The sequence below is a fragment of the Siphateles boraxobius genome, unplaced genomic scaffold (assembly GCF_051911475.1).
Source record: "Siphateles boraxobius isolate OS27281-9 unplaced genomic scaffold, OSU_SipBor_1 2, whole genome shotgun sequence".
Taxonomy (NCBI): domain Eukaryota; kingdom Metazoa; phylum Chordata; class Actinopteri; order Cypriniformes; family Leuciscidae; genus Siphateles; species Siphateles boraxobius.
Genome location: NW_027508810.1, coordinates 10,969,446 through 10,990,962, shown reverse-complemented (window position 1 = coordinate 10,990,962; position 21,517 = coordinate 10,969,446). Strand labels below are relative to the sequence as shown.

Sequence of the window (21,517 nt, the reverse complement as noted above, 5' to 3'; positions counted from 1 at the left end):
TGGAATTTCATAAAGAAACTCTGCATTTATTTGATTTATCCTCAGAAATGCACTAGTCCTCCACTGGCAAAGACATTTGGGCTATTTATACACTCTGATATCAGACTAAACCATATACTTTCTCTTGGCTCGCCAAACGCATCAGAAGCAGTATCAGACTCAACTTTCAGCTTAATCTCCCAAAACTTGATAAAAAGGTCTGAAATCGAAACTTCCTGTCATTTAGAAAGCGCAAACAGGAACGTAAAAGTGACGGAGGCGATCTAGCAGACATTTCCACCTGTTCGTGACAGAATAAATGCCAAAGAACTCGAGAAGAAACCTCTTATTATTGAGAAGCAGCCTCTCATGGGAACACTGACAGTCTTATCAGTTGTGCAGCAGAGATCTTGCCAACAAATCCTTTTTCTGCTGTGAGATCTACACTCTGCCTGTGAATGAGAAGCTTAAAGAGTCTCTGATGGTACATCAAGCAGACAGAATGCATATCAACTCACCTACAGCTCGGCCAGATCTGTAGTCCTTGAACATCATGTGTTAACCAGACTCAATCTCCTGGTGACAGCACCCTGTTAAGAAAACAATACAGACTTAGCTACATTTGGACATTAAGGGAGACTGGAAGATCTCTATGAAACAGCTCTGTAAGTTCAGGTTTTCTGTGTTTTCATCCATAAGAAAATATCAGAGGGAAACCACATGACTTTCCAACAGCATAGTAAATGTCCTGGAGAAGACATGCTAAATTCAGCATAAAACAAATATCCAAAACACACAGTGTAATTGGGAATGTCGGGTTCGGCATTATAGGATTCAAGAACAGCAAAAATTAAGAGTTTACTTGAGCTGCTAATAGCAGATGAATTGAGTTTGTTTACCAGGCATAAATATTTCATACCAGGCCTGAAACTGCATTTTGCATTATTAAAAAGTATATATTTTTATCCCTATGACAATGGGATAAATATAGCTTCTTTTTCTTGCATATTTACACCAGTGCAGGTCATTGTTCAATCGTGGCATTGGGTATTAATAACCAGTCCTTCAGTGAAACAGCACCGGTCACAAAAATGTGAAGATGAGTTATTTTGTTTCTCATATTTTTGCATCAGTAACTTAACGTGAAGAATATTCCTCAATATGTGTTGCCACAATGGTGTTCTGGAGAAACTTGAAACACCCTAGATAAGCTTCTGGACCCAGATTCACAAAACATTTCAAAATGTTCATTCATAAAAAATTTAAAAAATACAATATTGTATGCGCAATTTTCTTATTTTGTTTTTTAAGATTGTTCTAAAAGAATGCACTTCTGTCAGCCATTTGAGACAAAAATAGTGGGCATGCTTATTATGATTATCGCGGAAATCTGCAGGCATGGGAAAATGACGGTGTTTGTTTTTCATTTAATTGATCAGTGGGTCTTTGGCAAGAACTGCTAGGAATATTCTTACAAACTTTCTTATTTCTTATATTCTTTTAAAAGAACATTTTCGTGAATCTGGACCCTTGATGGTAAATTCTGGTAAATTGTTAACCATTTAAACCCTGTAATGCTGCAGTTCCTCATTAAGCTAATGGCCAACTGGCGAGTAACTTGCTGAAATCTTGGTGAGTGTAAATGTTGAACTGTTCTAAATTTACTTTTCAAACTATGAAATAAAATGCATAAAATATATAAGATATCAATTAACCACCCATCCTGTGAATTCTTGCTATCTTTTTAAAACTCCAATCAGACATGTACGTTTCATTCAGATCTATAATTGAAATGTCAGAAATCATGAGCGCCCTCTTTCATCACTTGGTTCGTGAATGCTTTGATACAGGGAGTAATAGAGAGAGCATCATTCTGGAAATATATTTTATGTTATGAAATCCAGAGTCAGCCAATAACACAATCATAAAAGAATCTTGTTTAGACAGGGATGAGTGTTCTCCAATGACTGTTTTCATGTAATGTTTTCAGTACAGAAACACTGTGTCTTGAGAGTTTGTGGACACAGTCTTCCTCAAATTGCAGTATGTCCATGAACCACCTGTCACTTCTTTGACACTGTCCTCAACATGGTAATGAACTCTAACCTGTTGACATTTTCCCAGTCACCATTGACCTTGAGTCTCTGGCTGGCCAGACCTAAATGACACTGATTTTAACTCTACAAACGTGAGAAGAAAACAAAGATCAAAATTATCCCTGTTCACGCGGATCCACGAAAATGACTGAAAATGCTGTATTATTCAGTTGGTGATGTCACTTTGTTAAGAAACACTACACACTATATGCTTTTTAAAGAAGACATTCAATTACACTTGTAGACAATAAAAATACACTTGTAGGTTTGAAATTCTATAGCACATTTATGTTCACCAACAACAACAAATATTCAACAACAAATATTTTAGCAAAATGTATTTTTATTTTAGTGTTAATGTATATTTTAATCAGAATTATTGCGCTTAACTAGCATAACTCTATGGTTGAATGCGAATGTGATTGAAAAAGTCCCTTTCGTACTTTGGTGGTGCATCGCCCTATCGCCCTAGTGAAGAAACAGCCCCTGTTTGAAACTGCTATGGCAGCGGGGAAAATAATGGGATACTTATTTGCTATTGACGCTATTTGCTATTTGCTTGCGCGTTTATCCTGATGGAAATATAAAGAAGTGTTAAACTTAGGGCTGTGCGATATATAATGATATATAATGTTTCATATCATTCGGTATCGATAATTATTGACATTTTTTAGACATTTTAATTATTGCCAAGTAGAAATATTTCAATTTAAACCACTTAGTTTAACCACTTAATTTAAAGTCCACTTACGGTCGAATGGAACGCAACGCACCTTCAGTCAACATGATGTGGAGAGCACAGTTCAAGGTTGCATAGCGACAGACGGCAGGGGAGATCAAGCGCTTTGGAGAGGAGGAGACAGCGACACAGCTTAATTTAAGTTGCGATGTCCTTTTGAGCATTTGATTTAAATTTTGTGCAATTGATTTCTGATTTGAGCATTGACTTATGGATTTAATTATGACAGGTTTATACTGGGTTCATAATGAAAATTAAAAATCAAAAACTTGATTTTTGATACAGTTCATGCTTCCACGAATGAGGAAATGAAATCACATTTGAGCATTTGATTTATCATTTGTGCAGCCATTTTGAGAGTTTGATTTATTATTTAATAATTTGACCATTTGATTTATCATTTGAGCAGTTGTTTTGGGACTTTGATTTATTATTAGATTTTTATGTTAGGAAAAAAGTAAGTATGGACAGATTTTTACACGCAATATGTGACAGCCCCCTAAGATCTACGGGCGCGATGTGCGCGCATTTTAATGAAAATATCGAGCGCTATATAGAAAAAATTTATATCGTTACCGACAATGATGCGATACCGTTTTATTGCCCAGCCCTAGTTAAACTCCAACAATCTTTTGAAAACAGGGTGTTTTAACCACACAAACAGCTCAATTATGAATGAAGCGCCCATAGATTAAAGCTCGTTTCAAGGGTGCAAATTGCTAGATGAATCAGATTGAGTTCCCACTCCGAGGTCCTACCGTGATTGGTTGTAGCGAGAATGTGCTACGATTGGCCAGCTCAATGTGGCCGTTATCTAATTGACTTCAGTAAACAGTGGGTGGAGTCCACTTGTTTGTGGATTTGTCTGCACTTTGACGTTAGAAGTGTTTCAAACTGAAAAGAAGTGTTGAGACATAAAACACATTTGCAAATCCCATTTTATTTATTTGAGAGTTTTATACATTTTTGTGAAACTCTTTACATTTGTTTTTGAATCTCAATCTATTTATTTGGAGTAATGCAACAATTCTAACCCCATAGTACAGTATCCAAAAACTGTACTGAAGTAAAAGTACAAGTCCTTATAGAAATATTTACTCAAAGTAATAATCTTAGTTACTACTCTTAGTAAAAAAGTATCCAAAGAAAAAACTACTCAAGTAGCTAGTTAGTTAATTCTGAACTTATTTAGGCTTATATATATATATATATATATATATATATATATATATATATATATATATATATATATATATGCCTAAATATGTTCCGAATATATATATATATATATATATACACACAAACACACACACATATATACATATATATATATATATATATATATATATATATATATACATATATATATATATATACATAAATATATACATATATATATATATATATATATATATATATATATATATATATATATATATATATATATATATATTCAGTTTGGATATATATACACACATATATATATATATATACACACATATATATATATGTATGTGTGTATATATATATATATATATATATATATATATGTGCAGAATGTGCAACAGTGCTGGATTTTGACTTTGAATGAGCAGAGCGATCCCATTTGTTCAATTAAATCATAGTCTTTTCAAATTTATTATAATATATACTATTTACCGCACGATACTTAAAGCAGCACTATGCCGTTTTTTTAGCTTAACTGAACAGCTTCAGAGTTATTGGAATGGTTATATGACTCTTTTCGGGTTGAATGGTTGTCGTCTCGCCCCCCTCTGGTGCCTGTGAGTGGAAAAAACGCACTTGCAACTTTGGGCCGGCGGACCGCCGGCCTCAGCGTCAGGAAGTATCCCGTGATTTCAGCCCTTGCGATGTAACGAATTGCTTTACGGCACTGCACACATTACATGCATACACGCCCCCATCCAGATCCGGCTAGCTATAAGAACAACTATCGTCATGGCTAACTGTACGTTCACACCGCCGCCGACTTGAGCTTCCAAAGCTACCGGAAGTCATTCATTTTCAATGGAACCTGGCTTCTCTCAGCTGCAAGCAGCGGCAAAAGCCAGCAACCAATCGGAATATAGACGTCCGCCGATGTTCCTACCAAAACATTAGTTCAGATAAAATGGAGGAGAAACTAATAATCGCCGTTGCTGGGTTTCCTATCATTTATGATATGACGTTGTTTGCTTATAGGGACCAGTTACAAAAGAACGAGGCATGGGATAAAATAGCTGGGATAGTTTACATTTTTGTTCTTAAAGTTGAACTTATTTTAACTTGAATGACGTGTTTTTTAAAACGCTATGACATGCGCGAGACGCGGCAAAAGATACAAAGCTCGAGCACACAGTCTAGCGCGTGTTTACATAGTTAAATAGAAAAGCAGTGAAGTGGAATGCAAAAACACCAATCTCATGTGACATTTCATGTTGTGACATTTCTCTTCTCCCTGCTACGTCAGAGCGACCAAAGCGTCAACAAGCTTCCCCGTACTTTTTGACAAGCGTCCTTGACAGGGGGTCCAGAGCTTCTTTGCCGCTCAAGTCGGCGGCGGTGTGAACGTACGGTAAACTGGCATATAAGCAGAAAGCTAGGAAAGCATTTTCGGAGGAACAGAGAAAGAGGAAACGGCAGACTGTCCGAGCAAGGAGTCAGACACGAGTAAATATCGGACCTGCGTTTTCAGAATGGAGAAAAAAACTAAGAAAGCGCTGTCGGAAGAGTCTAGAAAAAGGTAACGAGAATCTGACAGCGCGAGGAACCGGACAAGAGTCCTACTCGCTCAGGCTTTCACTGTCAAAATTCCTGCGATTATCATGAGAACAGTTGTCAATATCTCACATAATTATCAGGACATAAATAAGCCTACAAGTTGTAAATAGTGTAAATGTGCGCAATTTGCAAACTATTATGATAAATTGCAATAATCATTTCTAACAACATCATAATAACGGACATTATTATGAAATAATGCGACGTACATGATGTAACTTAATTGATGTCATCTGGCATTTAGGCTCAGGTTAGCCTAACACGGTAGGCTACTATATTATTATAAAGTGGAGAGGCCGTGAGTGCAGATCATAGACTGTCACGCTCTGCGTGAGTCACGACAGTAACGTTAAATACAAGTAGTCTACAGCGACTCTAGGGGTGCCTAGTGTTGCACCTGCATAGTGTTGCTTTAAGAACTTGAATGTGATCAAACTAAATTTAAAGTCAAAAAAGAAAAAAAGATTGGATGATGAGATCAAAAGTAGAGGCAGATGAACGTGAGATTGCAGGGGAAGGTTTGAGCGACTAAGGGATTTACAGTACAAAACAACGATGTACTAAAAACACTAAAGGTTTTCCTTTGTGTTTTTCGCGTACAGACGATGACATTGTCAAAATGATCCGTTCACACGGATCTGTTAAAACGACTAGAAAAGCTGTTTTATTCATACGAGGCCAGTAGTTGGCAGTAGAAACTCTACGTGCCTATAGAATGAACACATACCGTGTATGCGCATGATGTCACAGTTTTCACAAATTCCCGTTTTTGTTGTTCACATGGAAACGACAGCAGTATCATTTCAAAAGCTTGCGTTTTCAAGCCCCCAAAACGCCACTGTCATTTAAATGAACGGCCAAAATGCATTCAAAACTTTCAGCTGAAAACGATATTGTGTAAACGGCCCCTAAATATTCTGCATGTGGCTGCGTTTACACTGCCACAAAAAATCTGATCTTTTACTCACATCTGACACAGATCGGAATTTGTTGCACACTTGTAAACACAAAAATCCGCTTGAGATCAGATTTTTTCGCATCCGATCTATGTCACTTCCAAATGTGGTTTTAAATCAGATATATATGCGATATCTGGACATCCGACCTACGTCTAAACACGCATATCCGATTCCCCTTTGAATTCCAAGCCACCACAAGGCGAGGACGACACGTTTATTCCCAAAGATAGCTTTTTAATGTTGTATTATGAGGCAGACGTGCCTGTATGTGCTCGCTCACAGCTATTTATTGAAATGGGAACTTTATATTTATCTTTGAAAGAAAATAAATTGCGTGAACACTGAAACATTCAGGTGCTGTTTTTGAATTATAATATTATATTATTATAAATAAAACAGCCACTCACTACTGAAAGCTACAGTATATTTCTCAGCAATGAGGTGAAAACTTTGCTGTAATTAAACTAACAATCTTCAATATTGGGTTACTCACTCTCTCACTCTGGTTAATTTATTCAAATTCATTAAAAAAAAATATATCACAGGGCTACTTTATTTCACTTCAGAATTCTAGATCTGAGCTGTAGATAAACGAAAATTATTTCCGGACTATAAATGTGTTCCGTCAGATTTTGAGCTGCAAAACATTCATTCAATTCAATTCAATTCAATTTATGTATAGCACACTAAAAACAACCGAGGTTCACCAAGGTGCTTCACAAGGTAGATACAACAACAATACACTACTAACACAATAAAGTACTGCAATGGAACACTATAATATACTATAAATGAGATGCAATAATATTTACATTAAAAGGATAGAAATAAAAAAAATAAAAAAGTGATAACAGACCTAACTCGAATGAAACGCCATGGACAAGAGATATGTTTTTAGCAATGATTTAAAACATTCTAGAGTTGGACAGGTTCTAATATGGAGTGGCAATTTGTTCCACAGAGTAGGAGCAGCTACGCTAAAGGCTCGATCACCTCTAGTTTTAAGTCTGCTTCTAGGCACATCCAAGAGGAGGAGATTGGCAAACCTCAGCGCTCTAGCTGGGGTATGAACATGGAGAAGCTCTTTTAGAAACAATGGAGCCAAACCATTTAGACATTTAAAAACTAGGAGTACAATTTTTAAATTGATCCCGTGATCGACAGGGAGCCAATGAAGATGACGCAATACAGGTGAATCATGAATTCATGAATAATGACAGTCTATGAACATAACCATGACCACCCAACATGAATAACATAAATAATTTTAATAGCACGGTCATTCAAAACCAGGGTCTACAATGTGGATAGTAAAACGATCACCGAAAATCTAATTGGCCGGGAATCAATGTAAACACAGATATCGGATTCCAGTCCTGTCTAAAGTGAGTGTAAACAGTCGGGCCAAAAAATCAGATCTGTGCATTAAGAGTTGTAGTGTAAATGCAGCCCTTGCCACCAGAGAGAAGTCTGTCATTGATTAAACATTACGAGATCAGAAAAGCTAAATGTAAAAAGGAAACGTATGCATGGATTAACTGTTCACAGTAAGATCTTATTGCTAAAGTATTGTTAATGGAATCTTTAAGGAATCATAATCAGTGAACAGAACCACAAACATTTAACTCCCATCGGTAGTGGCACTTTATCTAAAATTGCTTACACCATCTTTATCGGTGCTGTTTCAAATGTGTGCATTTAATCTTGAAGCTCAAATGCAGCAAGTGCAGTCAAGTGTTCAAAACAAGCGGGTTCAGTCTTCAGTCTGAGGTTGAGCCTGGAGGGAGAGGAACGTGATTGGTCGCAGCCGTCATAACTGACAGAAAAACGTTAGCAAAAAATCCTTCCTTATGATGAACACCACTATATAATATCTATTCCTCAAACTCGTCTGTAGCTTGCAGGGCTGTTAGCAACGTGTTTGAACTTATGAGGCATATAAGACTACATTTGGGCAAAATGGACATTAAAAATACATTTGAATTCATCCGAGGTTAGATTTCAGTCAGTGGCCCAATGAAAATGATTCAGTAATGGCACTGGCCAGCATGAAACCGACATCATCTTCCCTCCTATCAAGCGGAGGATGCATCACATATGAGGGTATATTTAGTCAACGAGATTGGAATTGCCAAGAAATAACATACAGCAATAATAAGGCATAACATATAAATCGTCTTCACCCACCTTCAGTACTACAAAACTGGGGGGAAAAAATAAACAAACATTCTATTTATACATCTTACATGTTATCTACAGTAGAGCAGATACTGGGATTTGTGCATACAGATTCAGGTTCCAGGTTCTTGTTATAGAAGCACTAATGATCCCATTATGACAATGACGGTGTCTCAAAACCAAGGTGCATCGTTAGCGTATTTCAAGCTTATATGACTCCCAAAAGTAATGTGTAGGTAGGCAGTTCAGCAGGTAGCAGCATAATGGAACATCAGGGGACTTTAAATGAGTTGAAAGCACAACTAGTATGGCAAGCCGTTTCAACATTTAATCCGTAAAACCTACTAATCTCTATAGTCATGCTACTAGTACTTTTTTTTTTTAGATACTAGTATCTATTCCATTAAGTACTAGTACTTTTTCATTAGCTACTAGTGCTTATTCTTTAGGTACTAGTACATTTTTAAAAGATATTAGTAGTTATTCATTAGATTCTAGTACCTATTAAATTTGTACTAGTACTTATTTATTAGATACTAGTGCGTATTCATTAGTTACTAGTACTTATTCATTAGATTCTAGTGCCTATTAAATTGGTACTAGTACGTATTTATTATATACTATTACTTATTCATTAGTTACTAGTACCTATTAAATAGATACTAGTTATTATTCATTAGATTCTTTATTGTTAAAAGGATCCCCATTAGCTGTCACCAAAGTGAGACGAGCTAGTCTTCCTGGGGACCCAAAAATAAAAAAAAACATAAAAATGATAATCTAAAAGCAGTAAAACATTGTAGACATTAGTGCTGCACGATTAATCATATCGCAATCGCGATGTCAAGCCTATGCGAATATGAGGCGAAATGCTGCAATTTTATATGAAATAAACCAATTAGGGCTGTTAACGCAATTAACGCAGCATCTGTTATTTTTGTCATCCTTTGGCTAGTGTTCCTCTCTTATTCGTGCGAATTCTTTTAAACTATTCATGCGCGACAAGTTAAAAGAGAGTGTCCTGTGAATGTCCTGACTGTGACTCACAGAAAGACGCGCGCCAGTATCATACTCATGCAGAGACCGCGCGCCACAATACAGTTCTCTTTCACGCTTGAATGAACAATAACACACAATTATGCCAAAATGTAACTTTGCCGAGTATCTTCATAACATAAGAGCAGACTTATGATGGACGTAAAGATTTGTGAGAGAATGAGGCGCGTATGAGACCCACGGCCAGCAACCAATAAAGCGTTCTGTCAGTAAAGTTAATCAAAGAACAAAGGGAACACAGAAAATTACTCACTGCTCTAAAGAGCTTTAATAAGGATTAGTCTAAATATAATTGATCATTTATGCAGCGCAGACTGTTTGATAACTGTATTTAATTGCTGTATATGTCCTACCTGTTAGACAGGAAGGGCAAAGGTAAATATGACATTTATTATGGGTTTATGTGAGGATTGTTTGAAGTTCACTTAAATTTAAAGCTGTTATATTTTTTTAAGCATAAAAATGTTTAAAAAATTGCTTGATAGCTTTCAATTGTAATGATGAAATCACTGTAATGTTGGATGGCTATAATTAATTTTTAAAATGGGGGGGGGGGGGGGGTGTTACGTGTGGGTTTTTGTTGTGTCTTGTATATCACGTTATCCCTTGTTTGTCATGTGATCCTGCCATGTCTTGTCTTTTGTTTGTTGTTGCTCAGTGTCCACAGGTGTTCCTCATCTATGTTTATTAGTCTCCCCAGGTGTTTCTTATTAACCACGCCCCCTTGTTATCTTGTTTAGCTTGTTTGTCTGTGTATTTAAACCCCTGTGTTTCAGTTGTTGGCTGTCGGTTGTTGTTTTATGTTACTACTGTCCTGTTCTGAGTTCCCTGGATTTCCTGTTTTTGTATTTGTTTAATTAAATGTGCTTGCGATTGGATTCACTCTCCGTTTCATTCCTGACTGGATGTAACAGAACAACCGACCACAAATGAATCCAGCAGTACGAATCTCGCCTGATCTTCCCAGCATGAGCATGGAGTTCGACAAACAGGCCTTTGTGGGAACCCGCAAAGCGATTTTCCGGGGGTTCCGTGGAGGTCACAGGGGAGGATATGGGTCCAGACAACTTTCTCAGCGTCGACATCTCTGCGTCCAGCCCAATCCTCATCACGTCAGCCACGTCCAGCCAGAGCTTCCCGTCAGCCATGTCCAGCCAGAGCTTCACGTCAGCCACGTCCAGCCAGAGCTTCACGTCAGACACGTCCAGCCAGAGCTTCACGTCAGCCACGTCCAGCCAGAGCTTCACGTCAGCCACGTCCAGCCAGAGCTTCACGTCAGCCACGTCCAGCCAGAGCTTCACGTCAGCCACGTCCAGCCAGAGCTTCACGTCAGCCACGTCCAGCCAGAGCTTCACGTCAGACACGTCCAGCCAGAGCTTCACGTCAGACACGTCCAGCCAGAGCTTCACGTCAGCCACGTCCAGCCAGAGCTTCACGTCAGCCACGTCCAGCCAGAGCCTCACGTCAGCCACGTCCAGCCAGAGCCTCACATCAGCCACGTCCAGCCAGAGCCTCACGTCAGCCACGTCCAGCCAGAGCCTCACGTCAGCCACGTCCAGCCAGAGCCTCACGTCAGCCACGTCCAGCCAGAGCTTCACGTCAGCCAGGTCCAGCCAGAGCCGGAGCCAGTGTCTGTTCCTGAGCCAGAGCCAGTGTCTGTTCCTGTGCCGGAGCCAGTGTCTGTTCCTGTGCCGGAGCCAGTGTCTGTTCCTGTGCCGGAGCCAGTGTCTGTTCCTGTGCCGGAGCCAGTGTCTGTTCCTGTGCCGGAGCCAGTGTCTGTTCCTGTGCCGGAGCCAGTGTCTGTTCCTGTGCCGGAGCCAGTGTCTGTTCCTGTGCCGGAGCCAGTGTCTGTTCCTGTGCCGGAGCCAGTGTCTGTTCCTGTGCCGGAGCCAGTGTCTGTTCCTGTGCCGGAGCCAGTGTCTGTTCCTGTGCCGGAGCCAGTGTCTGTTCCTGAGCCGGAGCCAGTGTCTGTTCCTGAGCCGGAGCCAGTGTCTGTTCCTGAGCCGGAGCCAGTGTCTGTTCCTGAGCCGGAGCCAGTGTCTGTGTTGCCTGTTCCCGAGCCAGAGTGTGTGTTGCCTGTTCCCGAGCCAGAGTGTGTGTTGCCTGTTCCCGAGCCAGTGTGTGTGTTGTCTGTTCCCGAGCCAGAGTCTGTGTTGTCTGTTCCCGAGCCTGTTCGTCTCCGCCCTGGCTGCCCGAGGGGTCGTCTCCGCTCTGGCCGCCCAAGGGGTCGTCTCCGCCCTGGCCGCCCGAGGGGTCGTCTCCGCCCTGGCCGCCCGAGGGGTCGTCTCCGCCCTGGCCGCCCGATGGACTGTCTTCTCCGCCCTGGCCGCCCGCTGGACTGTCTTCTCCGCCGAGGCCGCCCGATGGACTGTCTTCTCCGCCGTGGCCGCCCGAGGGGTCGTCTCTGCCCTGGTCCCCTGTACGAACCTGGCCCTCCCCCCCTCCCCCAAGACCGCTTCCACTTCACCACCCTCCTGAACTTTAGTGTGTTTGTTTCTAGGGGCGTCGGGAGCCGTCGGGAGGCGTCGGGAGGTGTCATTTTTATCCAGACATCAATGGCTTATTAATTATTATACACTCACCTAAAGGATTATTAGGAAGACCCTACTAATACTGGGTTTGACCCCCTTTCGCCTTCAGAACTGCCTTAATTCTAAGTGGCATTGATTCAACAAGGTGCTGAAAGCATTCTTTAGAAATGTTTGCCCATATTGATAGGATAGCATCTTGCACGAAGCTCCCGTTCCACCACATCCCAAAGATACTCTATTGGGTTGACATCTGGTGACTGTGGGGCCATTTTAGTACAGTGAACTCATTGTCATGTTCAAGAAACCAATTTGAAATGATTCAAGCTTTGTGACATGGTGCATTATCCTGCTGGATGGGTACATGGTGGCCATAAAGGGATGGACATGGTCAGAAACAATGCTCAGGTAGGCCGTGGCATTTAAACAATGCCCAATTGGCACTAAGGGACCGAAATTGTGCCAAGAAAACATCCCCCACACCCTACACCACTACCACCAGCCTGCACAGTGGTAACAAGGCATGATGAATCCATGTTCTCATTCTGTTTACGCCAAATTCCGACGCTACCATCTGAATGTCTCAACAGAAATCGAGACTCATCAGACCAGTGTCACGTGTCTGTCCTGTCTTGTATTGCACTTGGGTGTCTTTGTTATGTTGGGCCATGTGCTCTCGTTATTGTTTGATCCCTCCCCCTTGTTACCTGTTTAGTGTTTGAGTTCTTCCACCTGTTCCCTCTTGATTTGTTCCCTTTTTAAGTCTCCTCTTGTTTGCAGTCTTTGTCGGATCGTTGTAATATGTTTTCCCAGTTTCCGTGTGATGGTCTTCGTGTTCAGAGTCAGTGTTTGTTCAAGTTCTGTTTTGTTTAATGTCTCATTTATTGTGTTTTCCCCCTTGTGGGTTTTTGCTGTGTATTTTGTTTTCTTTTTTTAATAAATCATCCGTTGCTGCACTTGAGTCCTCCTCTCTACTTTTTGTAACTGTAACGTGACAACCAGGCAACATTTTTCCAGTCTTCAACTGTCCAATTTTGGTGAGCTCTTGCAAATTGTAGCCTTTTATTCCTGTTTGTAGTGGAGATGAGTGGTACCCGGTGGGGTCTTCTGCTGTTGCAGCCTATCCGCCTCAAGGTTGTGCGTGTTGTGGCTTCACAAATGCTTTGCTGCATAACTCGGTTGTAATGAGTGGTTATTTCAGTCAAAGTTGCTCTTATATCAGCTTGAATCAATCGGCCCATTCTCCTCTGACCTCTAGAATCAACAAGGCATTTTCGCCCACAGGACTGCCGCATACTGGATGTTTTTCCCTTTTCACACCATTCTTTGTAAACCCTATAAAAAACGGTTGTGCGTGAAAATCCAAGTAACTGATCAGATTGTGAAATCTGCCTGAATGGTGCCTGTCTGGCACCAACAACCATGCCACACTCAAAATTGCTTAAATCACCTTTCTTTGCCATTCTGACATTCAGTTTGGAGTTCAGGAGATTGTCTTGACCAGGACCACAGCCCTAAATGCATTGAAGCAACTTCCATGTAATTGGTTGATTAGATAACTGCATTAATGAGAAATTAACCAGGTGTTCCTAATAATCCTTTAGGTGAGTGGAGGTGTTATCAATCATTTAGTTGTTGTTGCTAGTTTGAGTTGAGAAATACACATTTCAGAATCATAACTAATCTGTGTGTGCATTTTCCTTGAGAACCAAGCAAGTTGACTCATGAAACCATTTGTTTATTATATCGCAATCGCAATATTGACATCAATAATCGCAATATGACAATTTCCCCAAATCGTGCAGCCCTAGTAGAAGAAATTATTACAGTATTATATTCATTATTCCATTCATACTAGGTTCTAGTACTTATTTCAATAGTGACTAGTAACTATTATTTTGTTACTAGTAACAAATTAAATTTTTTTGCAATTGACTTATATGGGGATCTGCCATTCAGATATCAACTATTCAGTTCTTACTAGTATATTCCAATTGTGTCTATTATTAGATACTAGTAGTTATTAGAGTGGATTATGTGTTACTAGTAACAAAATAATAGTCACTGGTCGCTATTGAAATAAATACTAGTATCTAATGAATAAGTAGTAGTATCTATTTAATAGTTACTAGTATCTAATGAATAAGTAAAGTATCTAATATGGATATGTACTATTATCTAATAATAAGTACTAGTACCTAGCCAAAGAAATCATATCTCTGTATTTTTTGGTTAAATGACGATATACGATATACGTGTATATATATATATATATATATATATATATATATATATATATATATATATATATATATATATATATATATATATATATATATATATATATATATATAGGTACTTTCAATGTTTTTCTATTTAGATAAAGAAAATTGTTATTTATAAAAAAAAAAAAAAAAGTTGTTTCACATCCTGCTCAATGATATCCAAACAATGTTGATTGAAGGATATGGAAACAATTATAGGGAATGTAATGTACGCTATGCAATATACTATGTGCAAATAGGTGGTTAAAATTACATTACATTTTAACATTGTAACATTACAATCTAAAAACAAAAATAATGATTTTGTTTTTAAAATGCCTAAAGGCTAAACTAAAAATGAAAACAAAAACAAAAGCACAAACTAATTATATTAGCCTGCATTTGATTACCCCATTATAATGGGTCACTTTCATAAAAATACTTGTAGGTTTAAAATTCCACATATGGCACATGTATTGTCTCCAACAACAAATATTTTAGCAATATGTATATTTTAGTCAGAATTATTGCGCTACAATTCTATTGTGCTCCGTCTGTTTGGCGCGCATGCTCGCGGCGGCGATCGTCCTCTCCTGACAGTGAAATGGACATATTTGTTTGACTTTCTAACATTTACAGATGGAGAATATACCTGTGAAATGTAAGTTAAGCACTGAGGAAAGCACCACGTCTCAAACGCATTAAACAGCGAAAGTATTTATCTGTCAGTCAGCAACAGTATCTGACAGAGCATCTGACAGGACAAACTGCTTTAAACTTGTTAACTATATCTTAACAGTTGTTTTGAAGCGCTTAATATAAGCTTGTGTCATGTTTAGGACAATTTGTATTATGTACTTTCACTGCAGAAGCTCACACTGCGTCCTCAGCTGTTTTTAAGATGTGCCTGTATCAAACTACTGTATCGATATAAACCGTATTTTTATAAATCTAAAAATATATCGATATATTGTACAAACTCGATATACCGCCCAGCCCTACTAGTACCAATCTAATAGGCATTAGAATCTAATGAATAAGTACTAGTGTCTATTTAAAAGGTACTAGTATCTAATGAATGAGTACCAGTATTCAAAAAAATAAGAACTAGTATCTAATGAATAGGCTTGCTACGGTAGTCGGTGTTACCGGTGTTACACTGTGTTCAGTCGCAACACCGGTTTCATCACTTGCCCACCGCGACACCGCGGTGAAAAAATAAAAAGATTTTTTTAAAGCATTATAATATTTAACGCAATTACGCAGTATCTGTTTTTTTCTGTCACCCGTAGACTAGCGTTGTATGATCACGCTCTTATTAATGTGAATGCTTTTAAGCGCGACAAGATAAAAGAGACCGCGCTAGTCTTTTTTGATACTATGACCAGCCCTCCCACCTCCAAGCATTTGATCTCCCGGTTTGTTAACCTCTTTGTTGTGGCAACCCCCTCTCTCCATATTAAAGAGGCATGGATCAAGGACACCAGCGAAGTTATATCTGACGAGCTATGGGGGAAAGGGTTAAAAAGGATAAAGCATGCTCTATTAATGCTCGACTTCAGCTTATTCAGTTCAAAGTAGTTCATAGGTTGCACTATTCCAAGACTAGACTGAACAAATTATTTCCGGCTGTCTCCCCCACTTGTGATAAATGTAAATCAACTAATGGAACTCTTGGGCATCTTTTCTGGTCTTGCTCTAAGCTCACTAAATTCTGGGTCGACATTTTCAGTTTGTACAGTGCTGTTTACAATAGACAACTGATTCCTGACTGTCTCTTAGTAATACTGGGCTGCTCCGAAGGTTCTTTGGCTCTTCCATTCGCTTTACAACAAGCCCTCATGTTTGGTATGATCATTGCAAAACAGGTTATCCTAAAGGAGTGGAAGTCAGCTTCCTCTCCTTGCTTCAAGAGGTGGCTTAATGATATGGTTTCCTGTTTACACCTTGAAGAAATTCGGTTCTCTATGTCTACCTCCCAAGATAAGTTCAAGAAGATCTGGGGCCCTTTCATAGAATACATCAGGAAGGATAGATTTCAAACTGGGACCTAAATGCAATGCACTTTTTAAAAAAAATTTGATTTATTTTTTTAATTTTTTTAATCTTTGGGTAGTTATCTTTACTGAGACTGCCACTCCCCTCTGGCTCAGGCCTCCGTGACTCAAGGTGTGAATGGACTTTTTGTGATATCTATTCATTGTACTGACACGTATATTTATACTTGTTTCTTTCTATAAAATGTGTAACTGATGGCTGTATGTGTTTTTATTTTTATTTATTTTGATTTTTATTTTTTTTATATATTTTTTTAAAAATTTTTAGGTTGTTGTTGTTTGTGCCTTAATTGTCTGATTTACTGTTTTTTTTGTTTGTATTATGTGCACCTGTGTATTAAAAAAAAATCTGTATATTAAAAAAAAAAAAAAAAGAGACCGCGCTATAGGTCCTGCCTATTATACACACAGAAAAGACGCGCGTCAGTATTGAGTTCTCTTTTGGGCTTGAACAAACCATAACACACACAAATTATGCCAAAATGTCTGTTTTGTCGAGTGTCCTCATAAGAGAAGTATTAAATGATTTAAATTAAGTCTTAAATTAATGTAGAGATTTGTGAGAAAATGGGACGCGTGTCAGATCGCGTCTCTGTCAGCAGCGGCTGGTCTTAAAGTGTCACTAATGTTAATCAAAGAACAAAGGTAAGAGAGTAAATTACTCACTCAGACACGGAGCCAGGATGATTATTATACCGGTAGCCTAATAATCATGAATGCCCTCCGCTATCTTTTAACACATCTCCGGCGAGCGGCTTCTTCACGCTAAAGAAAAACTCTTCATGAAGTGCAGTGAAATTCAGCGATCTATGGCGTTTCCTGATGGATCATGTTTGTTCGTTAACTTCATTTTACACGTGCAACTCACATAGCCTACAAGGACACTGACAACGCACTGACAGACAGGACCGAGAAGGTAATATTTAATATGAAGCAAAGTCTCAACTTTCAAATTTTGTCAGTCAAAGAAAATGAAACAATAAATAGGCCTACCGTTTTGTGGCTCTTTAATGTGTCATGAGAGATTGCCTCAGTTAAAGCCAAGTTCAAATCCACCGACGTTAATCACTCTCCTGACTGCTTTGTCGGACAAAATATGGTGGATTTTTTGTCAGATCGCATCAGCGAAGGATGAATTGACGCTAATTTAAAAGTGAAGTGCACACTGCTGCACCAGCTTTTTATAAGCGATGTAAAAAAAAAAGTTTCGTTTTCAAATTAGCGCCAATTCAGCACACAATAACAAAACAGTGTTGCTCCGCACGACCACCAATTATGCATGCCCGTGCAAACGCGCGCATTTTACGTTTGCCTTTAAATTAGTGATTTAAAAGCCCCCGCCGTTGATACCGGTATTACCGGTGTTGTCACATGTCGATTAACCAGTGGGAAAATATCCTCACAGTCACATCCCTACTAATGAATAATGACTAGTATCTTTTAAAAAGGTACTAGTACCTAAAGAATAAGCACTAGTAGCTAATGAATAAGTACTAGTAGCATGGAAATAGATACTAGTAAGTTTTAAGGATGTTAAAACGGCTTGCCATACTATAAGCACATTGTTGTCAAACACAACATGTTGGATAAATTATAAATTATATATATAAATTAATATATAAATTATACATTGATTCGTATTAAAGCTACTATTAAAGTTCTCAGTCAAGAGCAGTGAGTGATTTCCTCTGTGGTTTTGTTGTTTTATTAACATTAAATAGATAGTTCTCCCAAAAATTTTAATTGTCATCATTTACTCTCTCAAGTTGTTTTAAACCTGAATAAGTTTCTTTGTTCTGTTGAAGTTAATTGGAAGAATGTGGGTAACCAAACAGTTGATGTACCCCAGTGATTTCCATAGTATATTTTCCCTATGGAAGTCAATGGGGACCCACATTCTTCAAAATATCTTATTTTGTGTTCAGCACAAGAAATAAATTAATACAGGTTTGGAACAACATTACAGTGAATAAATAATGACAGAATTTTTATTTTTGGGCGAACTATACCTTTAAGGACAAGCAGCTGCATGTTTACTACTAGGGCTACTGTCTCTTTAAGACCTGTACGCGACGCGTCTATACAAGCATTTGGCAAGCGGATTTCTCTCAATTTTCTCGGTTTGCTTTCAGTTTAGACATAACCAACTTTCCTTATGTAAACTTGTGTGTTTTTGAGAGTATTAGCAAAATAAGACTCGAAAGATAACTTAGTCCAGTAACCAGGCGCTGTTTGTTAGACAGGCTTTTAGTGCATGTGCGGGTGCATGTGGGTGTTCGCGCTCAGTAAAGCGCATGTTAGAACAGCGCATCAGCAGTGAATGACATGTTTAACCGGCTTTAAAGCAAATGCAAATAATGAACTTTTGTGAACTCACTGAGCTGATGTGTCCCTGTTCCTCTGTGTTAATATTTGATGTGAGTATTTGTCGCGTTGTACACTAATGCTGTTGAGACGGAGGCGCCAGAACTGCAACTGATAGAATGCACAATATACTATATATTTCTACAAAAGCAGTCAGCAGCTTGCTTGGAGCAAGGATCATAGCGCAAATTTGAACTATATCGATATATGCGATATGGTCTAATTCCATATCACATTTAAAAATATATCGATATTTTTTTTATATCGATATATCGCCCAGCCCTAGATAGAAGTATAATCTTTTAAATGTATCAATTGAAAATATTTGGAAATGTGACAGTTCCCATCTTCTTCAGTTGAACGTACCCCATTTGCAGTGCTGAGAGACAAAAGGCAAAGAAGTTGAACTTTAGGCCAAGTCTGCTAAATGTTCTTTCTCTCTGTGCTGTAGAAATCCGGGCTCGGATGCTGAAGACAATCTCCTGTGCTCCACAAATGAACATACTAGACATTCATGGTCTGAGAAGATACCATTAAATGTGGGCCAGACGTACCAAGTCTTGCATAAAGACCAGTGTTGGGGAAAGTTACTTTTAAAAGTAATGCATTACAATATTGCGTTACTCTCCAAAAAAGTAACTAAGTACGTTACTTAGTTACTTTTTATGGAAAGTAATGCGTTACATTACTTTTGCGTTACTTTTTCTCACCTGCATGGGCTTGTTTGTTTGTTTTTTAATAACAGCTAAAACAATCTATTTTTGCCAATTGTTAAGGCCCTTTCACATCAAAAGTTAAATGAATAAGCGTAAGGCTGAAGGAAATGCATATTTACTACAGTACAGTAGAGGGCGCCGCTCAAACAAACCTTTCAGCTGCTGCTGTTCTTGATTAAATAACAACAGGATACAGGAGAAGGAAGTTCAACACTCTTATTTCTAAACCTAATCTAAAGTCATTTTTGCTTATTAGTATGGTTGAATTAGATCATTGTAGGTCAGCAGCAAAGACATTGGTTAATAAAGTGAGATCAAATACATAAAGTATATTTGTGTAATTTAACATAGTTAATTATAAAACTTTTGCACAAAATTCTGAGATTGCATTTGACTGTTTTTATTCATTTTGTGGAATACTGAATGTTTTTGTGCAAGTGAGATGAGTAAATGCATGTTCAATGCAAATGCACACAACACCTCACTTTATTTCTCTCAAAATGGGGACAGGAGAGCTGTCAGTCAATAAATGTGAAAAAGTAACTAGCGTTACTTATTTGAAAAAGTAACTCAGATATTTTGATGTAAATTGAAAAAGTAATGTGTTACTTTACTAGTTACTTGAAAAAGTAATCTGATTACGTAACTCAAGTTACTTGTAATAAGTTACCCCCAACACTGATAAAGACCAACCCACAAATGCCTGCTTGATCTTCAGAACCGAAGAGAACCGACATTAGAGGCTTTTACTGTAAGACTGGACGCTTTTTCAATGAAGTTTCCTCTGTAATGTGAAGAAAGAAAAGCTTTTAGACTCTCTCAAACATTCATTTCAGGAAAGTGTTGCTGGAAGTAATGTCTCCTAAGTGGTGCTTGCATTTGTGTTTTATGGCATAGGCTTACAATGGTATAAGAACAAATTAAGTGGCTTTCAAATTGCAAGCATCAAAAAGGATCAGAAAGAACTGCAGGCTAAAATTAGTGAACGAGCCTTGTTTACAGTGGCATTCTGGCATGTTTGAATGGTTGGTTCAACCAAGAATGCCATCATTTCCTCACCCTCATTGTACCAAACCCGTTTGACTTACATTCTTTCTTGTTAGAACACAAAAAAGGGAGATTTTAAAGAATGGCCAAGCTGCTGTTTTCCATTCAACAAAAATAAAGAAATTAATGAATAACAAGGGGCTTTAGAGCTGCGTAAAACACAAATTTCACAGAAATCTTTTTATAATTAAGATACGGCATTTAAAGTATACTAGATGACACAAAGGACAAACAAAATGCATCACTCCTATTTATTTCGGTCTCTCACCATAATAATAGTATATATATATATATATATATATATATATATATATATATATATATATATATATATATATATATAAAATGTTAGGCTATTAGATAATTAGGCTAGTCTAGTGGTGTACTATCTAGCTTTAATAACAAGATCACTTAGAGTGGGCAATATGACCAAAATCTTAAAAGCAACCCACAAACAAAAATAAAACAAATACTACACTTAGGCTATACCTAATATAGTGAGAAGTAATTAAGTAATCCAGTAAACAGTCAGAAATAAAATAACAAAGAAACAAATGACAAAAGGACAATAAACACAATAAAGATGCAGATACAAACAGTTGTTTAAGTAGGTGACAGCAGCGGGTAATTTGTTGCTTTTACTTTAAGGCCTATAGTAATGTGTGCATCCAATACTGACACACGCCCAAAATTGTTTGTTCACTATTTGATCAAGACATAAATCTCCAAGATGGACATTTTGATATAATTATT

General features: G+C 38.2%; 1 protein-coding gene across 3 annotated transcripts in view; it reads right to left on the bottom strand.

Annotated features, from left to right (window-relative positions):
- enox2 (ecto-NOX disulfide-thiol exchanger 2) overlaps positions 1 to 21,517 on the bottom strand; it is a 280,102-nt gene that overhangs the window by 204,663 nt on the left and 53,922 nt on the right. For 2 of the 3 annotated variants that reach the window (XM_077235881.1, XM_077235879.1), the window contains exon 2: positions 498 to 569. The exons of the other annotated variant lie outside the window; for it this stretch is intronic. In XM_077235881.1, coding sequence (XP_077091996.1) covers positions 498 to 534 — 37 coding nt within the window. In that variant the 5' untranslated portion in view covers positions 535 to 569. The remainder of the gene's footprint in view (positions 1 to 497; positions 570 to 21,517) is intronic. 3 annotated transcript variants of the gene reach the window in all.